The following is a 17,007-nucleotide window of genomic DNA, read 5'->3' on the forward strand; positions in this document are numbered from 1 at the left end:
TTGGTGCCAGACTTTCACAACCTTTACACAAAGCAGAGCTCCACAACATGAATCCGTCTTCAGGACTAGCATCCCCTAACCTTGTCTGCTGATTTTAAAGAAGAGCATAGCATACAGTTTTTTGTTAAACTGATTCTTTTATGCCTTTTTTATTAAAACTAACGCAATAGACAGAGTGGTGGCTCCAAGGCTAAGGCTCTGTGCTGGTATCTGGAAGATTGCAGTTCAAATCTCGTCACTGCCAGAAGGCCCTTAACCTGAAAATTCTAATATGGGTGCTGTATAATGGCTGACCCTGCACTCTGACTCCCAAAGGTCACATACAAAATCAATTTCCCATCTGGTTTTAACAAAGAAAAAATATATATTTATTATATCAAAAATAAAATAATTTCTCACAAAATATAACCCATATTTTATATTTATATATGTGTGTGTGTGTGTACACATTTGATAATACAGTATGATCCATGTTATATATTAATCCAATATAATCCATGTTATATTTAGTTATTATAGTTGTTTTTGTTTTTTCATTTTACCAAACTAAGGGGCTTCAAATTACTGTATATTAAAAAATCAATGTAAATACAGCTCTGGATTAAGCACAGGCTTTCGGCACCAAGTGATGGAGGCACCGCAGAATTTTTTTTACAATTTATCATGTCATTAACTCTTTCACTGCCACACTCAACTTTTGTCAGATTTTCTCTAATTGTCCTTATCTATTAAATGTTCAACTTTAATCTGCGTTGTTAAAAAATAATTGTATTCTTTAGCATGGATCACTAAAGTTCAAGCCTTTGGTTTGAACGTGTCATCAGTTATCACATTTGCCTCCATCCAATGGTGTAAGAGTTCCCTTCAGACGAGTAGATGCATAGCTGGCTGGCATTTAATTCATCAGCTGATTGGAGTAATGCACCCTTAAACTTTTCTTTTATTTCATTTATTGATCTTTCATATAAATTAGGCATGTTTTAATCTCTTACTTTGCCTTCTTAACTTATTGAGTTTTAATGTCTTCTCAGTTAAGCAGCAGATTTGCAGAAGTGGCGCTGTGCTTAGGGCGTCAGTTGTCCTCAATCCTGCACCTAGACATACTTATGGTCAAAAAGAAAATTTAATTATTTTTCTTAAATGTACAACAATGGTGTAAGTATGCAAATTATTTTTAGAAATATCCCACTTTTCAGTTGTTATCTGACTTGAGTTTCCATGTTTTCCTCATATCTGTATAGGATTTTCTCTGGGTACTTGGATTTTCCATTCCCATTTCCAAAAACATAATGTTAGATGAACTGGAAATTCCAAACCCTCCCACTGTGGTTAGGTGGGTGGTCGGGTGTGTGTGTGTGAGAGAGTGAGTGGGTAAGTGGGTCCTGTTACTCTGTCCAGCGCTTGTTTCTGCTTTATGCCATGATACTGCTAGGACAGCCTCTATTACTCCATGATCCGTAATTCGATTAAATGGGTTTGAGAATATTAGGATATTTCAGGTAAAATATCTTGGAGCTTTATTAAGAATGGAGGATAATCATTGTGGTAGCAGCAGTGTGCAGAGTACACTAAGTTCTTACTTATACGTCCAATCAACTTGCAGAATGTTGCCATTCTCCAGCTCCAGCATAAATAAGAATGTATTAAAATACATAATTTCATGTTAAGAATAGCAAACACAAATCTGTTTACCTGATGTCCTCCTTACCACTGTTTTCATACGACTTCTTCAGGTAAGCTCCCAGTTCAGAAAAAGAAAGAAAAAGTTTGGAATCTTTCCATAATGAACACCATGCAGGGTACTTTATGAATATACAGTTTGATGACTTTTGTAATGTGGTATTTACATGTTCTCCCTGTGTTCCTGTGGATTTCCATTCCAAATTATGCTGCTAGTAGGAACAGTAACTCTAAAATAAACTAGTGTGTGAAAGTGAGTGTGTACCCTGGCCTGGACTGGCCTTCTGCTTTATGCCAACCAAGACTCTGCTAGGAGTAGATGAATGGGTAAACAAGACATCTGTTCAATCAGAAAAACTGAAAAATGTTTTGTATTATTGTCACTGGCAAAGAATTGCATGAGATGATGGGATTGTAGCCAGAGGGGCTACCAGTTTAAGGCACAGTCAAAGCCAGCTGTTTTATAAGGAGTCCCTCCGCAGCTAGCAGCCTGATCAGCCATTGGGCTATGCTGTTCTCCTGTAGCACAGTGGCAGAACTCACTGTTTGCAATTCCAGTGATCCACAGTCAGTCCTAACCACCACTGCCTCAGGGAGGACTTTGGCTCAGATGGGTGAGTGAATTCCTCAGCAGAGACAAAAGGTACTAGAGAAGGGATGGGTGAAGTGCCAAAAGATAAGAATGAGCTACTGTTGCACAAGAAGCCCCTTTGTAATTAAAATTTTTAGTTTTAATTACACTTATACGCGTATATGTGTATGTGTGGAAGAAATTAAATTAGTAACTTTTTTTTTTTGTTTGTTTTTTTTTTTTACTATTCTAAAGGAGACTGTTTAACATCATACCCTTGGTTTATTGTTATTATTGCATTAGGGTTTATTATGCTTATCCAGGGCCACTTTTTAACACCATTCCCTGGGTTTACTACCTTATTGTTTCAAGACTGTTAAAGATTATATTTTATGCTTGTAGTATTACTGTATCAACAATAGATATCTCAATTTTAATTCTCAAATGCCGCTGCTGGGGGGCTTGTTTTGTTTTGGATGTGCTTCGTCTCTAGGTATGTCAGAGGACTGGGAAGTGGGGTCCAGCCTCATGTGGGGACGCTAAATGAGGGGGTGGGGGGACTAGAGAGGGAAAGAGAGTAAGCTATATCTAATCTATCCTTTTAATCCTTATAATTACCAACTTAACAATAGGCTGCATGGCAATAACTCCTGGGAAAATTGGAAATTTAGGTCAAAGCTGTTTCACTTCCAGTTAAGACTACAAAATGACATCAAAAATTCAGAATCAATGTCTCCATGACGGGACAGTTAACTTTGTGAGCTGGAATGTTAAAGGCCTGAATCACGAATTAAAGAGAAAGAAAGTATTTTCTCACCTAACAGGTCTAAACACTAAAATAGTATTTTCACAGGAGACCCACTTATTAAGCAAGGATCAGTTCCTGCTGCAAAAAGACTGGACTGGCTAAATGTTCCATTTCAGCTTTACAAAGAAAACTAGAGGTGCGGGAATTCTTATACATAGAACAGTCTCATTTGTGGTATCAGATGTAGTATCTGATCCTGAAGGGATATATGTGATTGTCATGGGCAATTTATTTAACTGTAAAGTGATTTTGATAAATGTTTATGCACCAAATGTGGATAATAAGGAATTCATGCAAAATGTATTTACATCCATTCCCAATGTGAACAGTCATAAAATTATAATGGCTGGGGACTTTAATTATGTTTTAAATCCAGACTTAGATAGGTCTCTTGTCACAGGGGTGATGACATCTAACACTGCAAAGACAATTACAGTTTGTAACTGACCACAACTTACCAGACCCCAGGAGATTTCTAAACCCAAACTCAAGAACATAGTCTTTCTACTCACCAGTGCATCATTGCTACTCAAGAATTGATTATTTCTTTATAGATAACAATTTCTTGCCTACGATTAAATCTTGCAAGTACGACGCTATTGTTATTTCTGACCATGCCCCTCTGATCTTGGAGCTAAAATCATTATGCCCCACATACTCATCTCACAGATGGCATCTTAACCCACTTTTATTAGCAGACGAGAACTGTACAGAATTTATATCAAAACAAATCAGTTTTTTTCAAGAGACAAATACATCCTCAGAGGTCTCCGCAGGAATACTCTGGGAAACCCTGAAGGCCTTCTTAAGAGGACAGATTATTTCATATCTTTCCCACAGAAATAAATTAGAAACCAAGAAGGTATCAGAGCTAACCAGCGAAATTACTAGAAGAAGCCCCTTTGTACTCAGCAGCCTAATTTGTTGCTGGCTGGTGGAGTCTTCCATTTAGCTCAGCTGGCTGAGCAGGGCCATCCCAAGGCCATGAGCCTGAGTCGTACTGCTGTCATCTCAAGAAGGACAGCAGCTGATAGACAGGGCTGATCGCACTAAGCAGATTTCTGAGCCCAGACAAAGGCCTTGCACCTCCATTATGAGATGTTTCATCAGTTTGGCTTCACTGATTTTGAAAGACTATTCTAAACAGTTCAGTGGCCTAAATAGTTCAGTTTTAAAGAACCAACTGCATTCCTGAAATGTTATGGTAGACGAATGGACTATTGGCCTGTAGATGGGGTTGGTTTATGATTCCACGATTAAAAGACCCAATGCGGAACTGCTAAAGCATGTAAAATATACTGTAATGTGGGAAGAAGTTGTTTAGACCTTTCAGACTGTTGAAAAGTTACCAAATGTTGGGACGTCTGAAAAAGCATTTATGTGGGGTATTACATGGAGGACATGGTTCACTTTGGTTTGCTGAATTGTTAATAAGTACCCTTTCAGCATGTTTCAAAATTCAAGATTAAAATTTCGGACGTGAGCGTCAGTAGGCTTTTAGCCCTAGGAACCAAGTTACCCGAACTATTCTTTAACATTTCATTAATTACTTACCACTCTGATGTTGATCATAAAATAGGTCATTACGATAGCAATGGATGAGAAGAATTCATAATTAATTGCAGAAATACAGTATTTGAAGGTTCCTCTAGAGTGCCTCTTTCTCTTGCACAATTTGGTTCAAAAACTAATCAGTACATCGTCCTCTCATAACAGGCTTAAGTTTCAAGTTTGGTATTTTTCCATCCAGTCGTTTTAGCTCTAGACTGTCCTCAAGAAACTGTGGTACACAGATCCATCACTGAGATATCAATGTTTTCGGTATTGGGGACCCTAAAATGTTGAGATCCATCGAAAACCAGAGATTGAAATGTTGATGAATCTAAAGCTTTCTCTCCTCCCTCATACACGATAGGTTATGGTGGGGGAGGGTGCAAAGCAATAAACATGCAGATAAAAATAATTCTACGGTGATACACTGACATATACTGTACAAAATAATTATAAAATCAGAAAAAAGGAGAATGGGGGTCCAGGAAAAAGTACAAAGTACATGGTAGATACAGTTCTTTGATTGTAATGTGCCCCCCAAAACTGGTTGTAGAAGAGAGAAAACTAATTTAAAATGTGTGTGTGTAAGGTAGTATTGCAACCGATGCTTCTGAGATAGACCCCCATTACTTTGAATCTAAATAATGTATGAATAAAAATAAAGCTGCCATTTTATAAGGAAAAAAATCTGCCCTGCCCTGACAGCACTGGATGAATACTTGCGATTGTGAACAATTATGTTGACTAAGTTTTGTAAAATGTTACCTATTATATTTTATGCATACAATGGCTCCCTGATGAGCTGGTTGAAAAAATATTTATCTTCTATTGTGAACCACCTACTGTATATGGTGATACAGTGGTTAGCATTTCTTCATCACACTTTGAGAATTTGGGGTTGAAATCCTGGGTCTGGTCACTATAATTTGTGTAGGCTTTTCATCAGGTACTCAACTTTTCCATCACAGGTCAAAGATATGCAGGTTTTGTTGTCTGGCAACTCTAGATTAGCCAGATAGTGGTAGTACTGGTATTGTCATGTGTACAGAGAATTGTGAAAGTCTTACTCTAAACAACATGTCACATGTGAGTGTGCATGACCTGCATTGCACTGAAACCTCATCCAGTGCTGTTCCTGTCCCAAAACCCAGCAATACTAAAATCGAACTAAATGGATGATTCACCTTTAGCTGTACCAGACATAGACTAAATAACAACAACAACATTTATTTAGATAGATAGATAGATAGATAGATACTTTATTAATCCCAAGGGGAAATTCACATACTCCAGCAGCAGCATACTGATAAAGAACAATATTAAATTAAAGAGTGATAACAATGCCGATAACAATGCAGGTATACAGACAGACAATAACTTTGTATAATTTTAATGTTTACCCCTCCGGGGTGGAATTGAAGAGTCGCATAGTGTGGGGAAGGAACGATCTCCTCAGTCTGTCAGTGGAGCAGGACATTGACAGCAGTCTGTCGCTGAAGCTGCTCCTCTGTCTGGAGATGATACAGTTTAGTGGATGCAGTGGATTCTCCATTATTGACAGGAGCCTGCTCAGTGCCCATCGCTTTGCCACGGATGTCAAACTGTCCAGCTCCATGCCTACAATAGAGCCTGCCTTCCTCACCAGTTTGTTCAGGCGTGAGCCGTCCCTCTTCTTTATGCTGCTTCCCCAGCACACCACTGCGTAGAAAAGGGCGCTCACTACAACCGTCTGATAGAACATCTGCAGCATCTTATTGCAGATGTTGAAGGACGCCAGCCTTCTAAGGAAGTAAATTTATATAATTATATAATTTATATACCACATTTTCATACAAACAATGTAGCTCAAAGTGCTTTACATGATGAAGAAAGAGAAAAAAGACAAAATAAATAATTAAAATTAGGGAACACTAATTAACATAGAATAAAAGTAAGGTCCGATGGCCAGGTAGGACAGAAAAAACAAAAAAAATTTCCAGACGGCTGGAGAAAAAAATAAAATCTGCAGGGGTTCTAGGCCACGAGACCGCCCAGCCCCCTCTAAGCATTCTACCTAACATTAATGACTTCAATCAGTCCTCATTGTATTCAGGGTTTTCATGGAAGAATTTGATGATGAAGGTCACATGGACTTATGGCCTTTAATCCATCAATGTAAGGACATCACGGTGCATTGATTAGGTGGTGGTGGCACAGATGGCCACTACAGAAAATCGGAAAAAGAACAGAAGAGAAAGTAGGGGTTAGTACGGATTTTGGAGCCACTATGAATAATAATGATAATTAATTGAATATACAGAGCATCAGGATTTAATGTAATGTGTTTTCAGCAGTGTTTTAAAGTGCTCCACTGTATTAGCCTGGCGAATTCCTATTGGCAAGCTATTCCAGATTTTAGGTGCATAACAGCAGAAGGCCGCCTCACCACTTCTTTTAAGTTTAGCTCTTGGAATTCTAAGCAGATACTCATTTGAAGATCTAAGGTTACAATTGGAAGTGTAATGTGTAAGACATTCCAAAATATAAGATGGAGCAAGATTATTTAAGGCTTTGTAAACCATAAGCAGTATTTTAAAGTCAATTCTAAATGACACAGGTAACCAATGTAGTGACATCAAAACGGGGTGATGTGCTCGGATTTTCATTTCCGATTCTAGCAGCTGCATTCTGCACTCATTGCAATCGATTGCTGTCTTTTTCCTGAGAGGAGTGCGTTACAGTAATCTAGCTGACTGAAAACAAAAGCGTGAACAAATTTTTCAGCATCTTGCAATGTTATAAGAGGTCTAACTTTTGCCATATTTCTTAAGTGAAAAAGTCCTGTCCTAGTAATTTGATTAATATGTGATTTAAATTTTACGTCAGAGTTAATAGTTACCCCTAAATTCTTTACCTCCGTCTTGACATTTAATCCTAATGCATCAAGTTTATATCTAATAAACTCATTATATCCGTTATTGCCTATCACTAAAATTTCTGTTTTCTCTTTATTTAGTTTGCGAAAATTACTACTCATCCATTCAGAAACACAAGTGAGACATTGTGTCAGTGAATCAAGAGTGTTGGGGTCGTCAGGTGCGATTGATAAATACAGCTGTGTGACATTGGCATAGCTGTGGTAGCTCATGTTATGCCCTGAGATAATCTGACCTAACGGAAGCATGTAAATCGAAAAGAGCAGTAGACCCAGGATAGAGCCTTGTGGAACATCATATAGAATATCATGTGTCTTTGAAGTATAATTACCACAACTAACAAAGTATTTTCTCCCTGCCAGGTAGGATTTAAACCAATTTAAGACACTGCCAGAGAGGCCCACCCATTGACTAAGATGATTTCTAAGAATATTGTGATCAATGGTATCAAAATGGTATCAATGGTAAACTCTTCAAGGTATTTTCATGGTAACCTATCTGTGTGAAGCCTGTTTAAATAAGCCAGGCCAACTATCAGAACCTAAGTATCCTCATCAGTACACCCCTCTTAACCTCATCTGCCAACAGTTATATAAGAACTCTGTCTCCTGTGATTTTCTCCCCTCTTCTCGATGGAGGATGTAGCTGTATTTGTTGACTGTAATTTCACAATGTCTTGTGATGTGGAACAATTTGCATATAATTTGCATACAGCTTCTGGTATGAACAGTGAATAAAGTGAGATTTTGCACAGTGCATCAGGACACATAAAGGTAAGTGACCAGAAAAGCCTTGCATGTCAATAGGATATTAGAATGAAATTTGCAGTTTAGTGTAAATTTATAATTCCATTTTTGGAAACAATGCAGGGTCACAGAGACTGGCAACACTGGTTACGAGGCAGGAATGAACGAACTATAAAATATCTTTACTGTCTACAGTTGGTTACCTGCCTTGTTGTTGGACAACACTCTGCCTCTTCCCATTCCTGTATTTGAAACATTGGGGTTAGAAAATCGTTGAACACTAGTGTGGTGGCAGAACCAAAAAATTTTAATCAAAAATAAGTTAGGACTGATAACCATGCCAGGCTTCAGAACCTGGTGTCTCTGTCTGAGCTGGACCGAGAATGCTAACTGATGGTGTAAGACTGATTAGCTATGATACAATGGCAAGATGATGGAGGATTACACATGACTTTCCTAAATTCTGATTTAATTCTGAACAATTTCAAATTCATGACATTGATGCAATGGTGGTGGGTGAACACTTTGACTAATTAAAAAGTTAACTTTGTTTCTAGTTTTGAATGCTGGAATCATATACAACAAGGTTTTGGCCAGTTATTGTCACATGAAGTGAAGTGCTGTCATAGATTTTGTTTTGACAGCCACACAAATCAAAGCATGATGCCCAAATCTGAGGGAGTTAAATTATCTAAAAACTCTACAACGAACAGAAGCTAGAATAACATATTAATCAAAAGTGTTGGATGGAAATAAAACAAACTGTCAAGGGGTCTTTAAGCTCTCTCCACCATGTTGGTTTAATGTCATCCTACCCATTTTTATTGGTGTTCCTGATTTTTAAAATGATGAATCCTGCATTTTAGCACAAAGGAGCCTAACCATTTTCAGTTCTGTTAAGAGTTCATCATTTTGAAAACGAGAAATAAAGACTAGGCAGGAACAACTAAAATTAATGAGGCAAATCCTGCCTACGTTTCCATCATTGGGAAATGCTCTCTGCTTTACAATATAAAACACACACAAATACAGGAACAGACAAACATCACTGGTTTCTTATGAAGACCTGGCAGGCAATGGTTTTTCCAGGCGTTATATTGGATTGAAAGATTGTTGACTTGGGCATGTAGGGATAGCTGGACTAATTTGGTCAGAGGACTGAGGACATTAGTGGATGGCTATATTCAATTATTTACTATTTCAGAGTGAAATAATATTCCAGAAAGTCTGTGCCACCACATGTCACACTCTGTCTGTTTTAGGTAACATGACTGACACTTGGGGATTCGACAGTTTGCTATTTGGTTTGGTTTTGATGGATGAGTTGATGGACAGCAATGACATGGATGAAAGGCACCAGCTGCCATTAACACCTTTAATGTAATTTTCGTAAAGAGATCAGTGGCATCAATTCATTGAAAACTAAGTAAAGAATGCTCTAGTGTTAAATAAAAAAAAGGTTTCTGCATTTTAATGTACATGTATATATCAAAACTATGTAAATGGAAAAGAAGAACCCAAACTTTCCAAAAGTTCTTATTTTTCATACATAACAAGAAATTTTTAACTCAACTGTTCCTGTATATCCACAACAATCAATCCAAGACAAATTTATAAGGTAAACACGACCAAAAGATTCACTCCTGTGTGAAGTATGGAAATAACTCAAAGGTAATGAGCTCAGCTTTTTGTTAACCAACTGGTGTGTCTGTGAGGAAGGGGCTGGTTTATGATTTTTCGGAGATCTTCTGTTACCTTGGACTCGCCTGGGCTTCCTCATTCATGTTAGGAATCTCATTGTTGGCTGGGGTATTATTCAAGCTAGTACTTCAAGTCTTGAAGAGAGCCTCTCATCCACATACAAAGGGAGATCAGCAGCAGCAGGAACAGTCAACAAGTCTCCCTTGGTGTGAGAATTACGTATACCAAAAAATAGCTCCAGTTTACAGGAAAAAAAGAGAAAATTCAAAGAGGAGAATTGAGGTGTTTACAAGTTGACTGGATCTATCCTGTCACAGGCACTTGGAAGAATGGCGTCTGTGTTGTTCTTGCTAACTTTACTGAGTCAGCTTATAGGAATCAAAGTGCAAGAGATGAGTGGTAAGTACCTAAAATTGCACTGTGTATGAATTTACAAAAAATATTGTAAATGTTTGGAAAACTAACTTTCTATAAATTACATTGAATGCTTATCTATCTATCTATCTATCTATCTATCTATCTATCTATCTATCTATCTATCTATCTATCTATCTATCTATCTATATTGGTACAGATTTTCTGTCTCTGCGGCTCTACTGTACAACACCTTTCCTATCTGTCTATATAGCTTTGCAGTAAGCATTCCTCCATTTTCTTGTACAGGTAATCATATATTAGGGTTTCAAGTGTTGAATTAATAATTTACAATTATGAATTATGATTGTAAATTGTTACTAATATATGATTATTATTATTATCTAGCATTTATACTAGTTCAAAGTTTTGAATAACCTGAGCCTCTTTTACTTGTTAATATGAGAGGAAGTACAGTGAAATTAGAAATAGTTCAAATTACTTACTTGTGTTTTTGCCTTTACAAAAGCTGCAGTATGTGATGAAATAATCTTGAGTTCTCATATTGAATCAGTCATCAGTTCAAGCCCAATTAGGCCTCAACTAATCCTAATACTGTAACAGTGCAAGGCATGACTCAACCTTCAACAAGGCTCCAGTATGAGTGTCACGTTTTACACATGAAACTTGAAATTCTACAGATTTTATTGCTCAAAAGGTTTTGTTCAGTTAGTCTATATGCATATGTGTATATGATATCTACTGCACTGCCAAGTAATTCCACAGACTCATTACACCAATAACTCTACACAGCCAATTACCTCAATTTTCCTTTTGTTTTCACATGAAAAATGTATGAACTTAAAACTTACTAATAATTCCTCTTGTGACTTTGATATTTTTTTACGTCTTCAATCATTCTCCCTGTTTCGTCACTCTGTGGCCCGATTTCAAACTATCCAATATAAATGCAGTAGTGTAACACTCGCAACAGGAGTTGGCTTTGGATGCTTTAATTAACTAACTTGTGTTTTCTATCTGCTATTTAAACCTGTGTATGATTTAATGTCTCATTCATTTCAAACTATTTCAAAATGGGAACTTGTCAAGTTAATTGTACATTATCACTGGACTCATCTTTATGATATTGTATATAAGGATGGTACCCTTTGACTAATTATATATCTGTGTTTTATAAGATCATATGAATTTATTTATTTCCTTCTTCTTTGTTACTTATTCATTAATATTCTTACCTAATTTTACTTGTTTTTTCTCTTCTTGTATCTCTCTCTTTATAATAATAATAATAATACATTTGATTTATATAGTGCCTTTCCCATGTTCACTTGTAAAGCACTTCGAGCCACATTCTTTGCATGAATAAATAAAATGTTGTTATCTGATGACACATTGCTTTATAAGGATCTGAAAGGTCACATTGTTAAATCTACAAAAAAAAGGTGAAGACTTATATAATTTCTTATCCCAATGTTTAAAATCTGCCCAGGTTAAAAATGGTATCTTTCAAGGCATGTATTAAATACCAATACTGCCCACACATGCAACTTTGTGTCTTCTGGCAGAGGTGCCAACAGCCCATAGCTCTGTAGTCCTCTAAAACTTTTATGCTAACTCATTTATCTTCGTTCTGCTAGATTTCCTCATCCTGACTTAATTAAGGCAGCAAAATATCCCAAATTCCTTTTTTTAATTTAACATTGAACCACCACTTCTCTAGAGCTGCTCTAATCTAAATCTCATTATATTATCAATAATGTGCTCACTCTCTGAAGCTCTCGATAAGCACTTAATAAAAGCTGACATGTGAGAGATGCGCTATAAAACAACAGCTGGCGACGAACCGCTCCATGTGGCCCCAAACTGGAAGAGCAGTTTAAACAAAAGACGCCTGAATGCAGAAGTTCTTTGGTAATAAGCCATGCTTAATTAACAAATAACAAAGGGTGTTAATGTCCAAGAAGTTCAAAGTCAAAGACATAGTTTGCATTTTGAATGGTTTTAAGACGTTACTACTTACGGGTGTCCTACACTTCTTGAGTGCATTTTCAGGGACTACATTGAACTTTTAACAATTACAAAAAAAAAAAAAGCTGGTGAGGCTAAAAACAGGAGGCTAATAATCAGACAATATTTGGCCTACTCACCTGTGGCCAGTTGGACAAGAATATAAAAAAGAAGTAATTTGTTAATTAATAATTTTTAAGCCATAATTAATATTTAATCTGTTATGCTTAGTCAATAATTAATTAATCATATTTGATAAATGCTGGCAGTTTGTTTAATGCATGAAGAAATAATTGGCCACCTTCAGTTCATGCCATGTTGTTGGAAACTAAAGGGGCCAATAGAGCAGTGCATCATCACCCTGAAGAGAATAAAGGAGTTTATAAAAAGAAATATCTGGATCAGTTCATTGTCTTTCAGTGTATATTATGGTATGTTCAGTCACAGTGATATCAGCATTTTTCAAATCACAGATATACACATATCTATGCAAATACTGTACATGATAGCCATGATCGACTATTGCCTCTTCAATTTTAACTTCTGTGGAACTTCAAACCTAACGTGACATATTTTACAATAAATTATTACTAGTACTCTCTGTTGTGCCCACGCTGCCAGGAGTGGCTGTAGAACCTCATGCTCTGTAGTGGGCTAAGTGGGTTTGAAAATGTTATGTTCTGCTTACTTTATTAAAAGTAACAGAAGTTGAGTGATGGCAGTTATGTTATCATCTTGGGTCCATCCACTTACACTTAACAAAATTAAAAATTCTAATGATTCAGTTTTCTTAATAAATCAGGAATTTTGTCCCAAAAAAGTAATCTATGTCCAACAGAACTGAATAAATTTTGAAATTTACAATAAGTATAAAAGAGTGCACCTCACATGCCATGGCCACAGGGCACTGCAGTCACATGGAGTATTTTCATGCATGCATATTGAAAATGTTTCCATGCAGGTTATTTTAATAGCTTTTTTAATCCAGCCAATATTCATGGATTTGTCCAGGAGCTGCCATAAATATTTTCACGGCACATATCTACTTGTAAACATATATAGACTTTTATGAGTATGTGTCAATGTACAATTGGCGTATGCTGGAAAGTATTCAGTACATGATGTTGTATATTTTGTGGAATTTGTAATGTAATCTGTAATTGTTTATAAGCTATAAATAGCTTCACTTTTTATAATGTGTATATATCTAAGTAATGTCTTAAGACCTTTAAAAGTAAATAACAAATTACAAAACATTACAGTGTATTGGCAATGGTATTTTGATATTAACATCTTTTTCCAAGAATAAAATTATGGCAAGGTAGGCTGTCCCTGGTACTGAAAAAAAAAAAAGATTTAATCTGTTTTCAGGACCCTCACCACTTGCATCCCAGCCCCCGATTAATCCACTAGCGTAGGGACATCCATTAGTCTCACTTTATCAGTAGACTACAACATTCTGCCAAGAGAATATCCCCCTACCATTCATAACTTTGCATCCCCCTTTTCACAAGGCTACATGCCTTCATCATTTGTATCTCAATCACAAATAGCAAATACATTTTTAGCCATTTCATCAAATTATCAACCGTAAAACCTCCCCATTGAGCTTTACAATTCTACTAAATCACGGAAACAAAATTGGGCCATTTCCATCCTTTTTGGGGCCCGTCTCTCTCTCTCTCTCTTCATTGTAAGAGTTGGAAGCACCCACTGGCCAAGGGGTCACAAGCAATCAATAAGCAAGGAAACATTCCTGCAACAAATTCTTCATCTTACTTATATAAATAGAGGACATGGAGGAAATAAAAGCATCACTAACTGTTCTATTTGTTAATTTTCACTTTTCTTAATTATTCTTCTGATACTGTTTTACACTGCAAAAACTGCTTCTTGCTGCTTTTGACTAGCTTGCTGGAGTTAAAAGATTCCAAGATGTTTTGAATGCTAACAACATCTCAAGCTACACCAAGCTGTGGTCCAGTGTTCTTGTGACTCCATATATGTGCTTTACAAGAATAAAGTGAATTGAACATAACACAAAATAAATCTGATTTAGACAGTGTTTAAAAATGTCACCCGCATTAACAATACTGTACCTCTAAAAGCTCATTTCCTAAGTGACTTTGTATGCTGAACCCAGCTGGCAACCACAGCATGAACAAGGCCTTGTTTAAGGGACTTTCTGCTTCCATATATGAATTAGGAAACAAATAATTTGTAAAACTTTCACTGGAGGTATTGATGACCAATTCTATCAAAATAGGAAGCCATGTTAGTCCAGTGTGGTAGAAGAGTCCTTGGTTGCTTATGTATAATTAGATAAATGTTTCTTTATCTCCCTTAGAAATCAATGAGACTGTTATTTGTTCCAAAGACCTGATGATAGTGGACATTCCCAGCGCTTTCTTTCTCAACAAGACACCACCAGTCTATGTAAGTAAAGGTCAGCATTAATGTAATTAGTATTTTGCGGCAAACAAATGTAAAGCACATTAAGATAAAGGTTAAACATGGCAATGCTGATACTGCAGTCATTAATTTTAAATAATATAACATTCTCAAATCAGTGCATGGGTCAGAGCAGGTGCCTGTCCTGGCATCACTGGGTGCGCTGTCAGGCCCGCTCTCACTCAAGTTAAACTTAGCTTAACAGGATTTTCCCTGAAGGCAGTGCTTTAGTTAGCACTTTAGCCTTTGAGTCCCAAGTCCAGCCATTGACTTTGCATGTTCTTGTGTGAGACTGTCCAGCACATTCCAGTTTTCCTCCCACATTTTAAAAGACCGACTGCCATATCAGTAAGTGTGAGCGTGGGGGTGTGTGTGTGTGAGTGGGCTCTGAAGTGCTGTCCATGGCAGGGTCCTGCCTCGACTAAAGTGGATTTAAAGAGTTTGAGAGTGTTATGTTTTGTCTGAACTTCACTTTAATATGTACAGTTCTTGTAAAACATACTTCCACTGACAAGCTCGGCATAAAATATAAACACAGACAGAGCAGGCAAATTAAAATATAAAATGAATTCCAAGATTTTAAAAATATTGATTTATACACCCATGGTGGTGCAGTCTTAGCACTGCTGCCTTGCAGTATGGAGACCAAGATTCCATTCCTGGGTCCTCCATGTGTGGAGTTGGCATGTTGTCCCCGTGTCTGCGAGAGTTTCCTCTTCCCACAGTCCAAAGACATGCAGGTTGAGTACACTGGTAATGCTACCTTGGCCCTGTGTGTGTATTCACCCTGCTGGTGAATGGGCTGGTTACCTGTCCAGGAATGCTGCGCCCACTGCTTGCTGGGATAGACTTTCTCTGTCCCGTGGCTGTGCCCTGGATAAGTGGGTTTAAGTGATGTTATTGATTAACCCATCCATCCATTTTCAAAGCTACATTATTCAATCCCCTATATTTTAGGAAAATATATTTAATTTACAGTAGTACTAATCCAAAGAAAGAATGTATTCCCTTTTATAATTGTATATTTAGTGGGGTAATTTGAGATATTACTGTTTGCTTTTCATATGTTTCTCCTCTCAAAGAATTAAGACTAAAAATGTTCCATGATTATAGGAGCCAACAACTGCTAGCACAAGTTTTTTTTTTTTTTTTTTACAATTTCAACTTCTTACTGAATTTTGTTTCTGTTATTTAAATTAAACACAGGTATGGGATTTGCATCTGAATGACCCGAGCTGCAGAGGATTTGAAAATGACAGTTCATACATCTTTAGCATTAGAACAAATCTAACCGACTGTGGCACCATTACGGTAAGTCATTTGTGATTCACGTGGCCAAACTTGAAGGTGCTGGTGACACAGGGCTGTCACATGTAGCGTAGACGCTGGATTGTTTAATGTTGCTGCCTTACAGCTCCAGAGGTTTAGGTTTGAATATCAATTAGTTCAGTGCCTGTTTAAAGTGTGTATGTTCTCCCCATGTTGAGTTAACTGCTGACTTGTATGAGACTTTGTGTAACCCCTGCCTTGTGCCCTGTGCTGCTGGGATAGGCTCTGGTCCCCCTTTAACACTAAAATGGATTATTAGCTTGCTTTGGGGATAGATGGAACAAGTTATTTTGCTATAATTTATATCTGTAAATCGGTTGTAGGAGTTCTGAGCCTATATTTTATTGTAACATTTATGCCATCTAGTTTTATATAGTACTTGGGATTAACTTGTGATCGATCACACTTGCTGATAAAATGTGATTATAAGTTATAAGTCTGGGCTCATCTTGAATCTGTTACTGCTGCATTCTTTCCCTTTACATGAATTGATATGGTAGATTTCTATTGCTCTGATCAAAGGATGCCTGAAAATTGTGCGCTGTTTCTATCCTTTAGTCAAAATTAACAAGAAAGGTCTCCAAACGTCTCTGCGGATAATTTGAAATGTCCCACTTTGTTTAAAATAATCGACAGTGTACACACAAAACAGTGCACAGAAAGGTTTGTTTACATTTGCCCTCCAATTGCAAAACTGGGGGTGAAAGTTTTTTTGTCATGGATTGTCACTAAGGATTAAATATGTAACCATTTCTTGGAGCTAGAGACCAAATGACTGTCAACAGAATAACCTCATCCTCCTTTTTCTCTGAAAAAAGTAATTTAATGTTATCCTGTTTCATCAGGAAAAGGCATGGCCACTGCTTGATAGAT

The 17,007-nt window shown here is 37.0% G+C and overlaps 1 protein-coding gene across 2 annotated transcripts in view; it reads left to right on the top strand.

The window, feature by feature from the left end:
* The first annotated feature begins 10,131 nt into the window (after positions 1-10,131).
* The window catches only part of si:dkeyp-110a12.4 (pancreatic secretory granule membrane major glycoprotein GP2), a 55,842-nt gene continuing 48,966 nt past the window's right edge, over positions 10,132-17,007 (top strand). Inside the window, exons 1-3 of one of the 2 annotated variants that reach the window (XM_051925292.1) lie at positions 10,132-10,371; positions 14,702-14,790; positions 16,012-16,116. In XM_051925292.1, the coding sequence (XP_051781252.1) occupies positions 10,302-10,371; positions 14,702-14,790; positions 16,012-16,116 (264 nt within the window). In that variant the 5' untranslated portion in view covers positions 10,132-10,301. The remainder of the gene's footprint in view (positions 10,372-14,701; positions 14,791-16,011; positions 16,117-17,007) is intronic. The other variant, XM_051925291.1, reaches the window with a different exon arrangement.

The sequence above is a fragment of the Erpetoichthys calabaricus genome, chromosome 3 (assembly GCF_900747795.2).
Source record: "Erpetoichthys calabaricus chromosome 3, fErpCal1.3, whole genome shotgun sequence".
Lineage (NCBI taxonomy): Eukaryota > Metazoa > Chordata > Cladistia > Polypteriformes > Polypteridae > Erpetoichthys > Erpetoichthys calabaricus.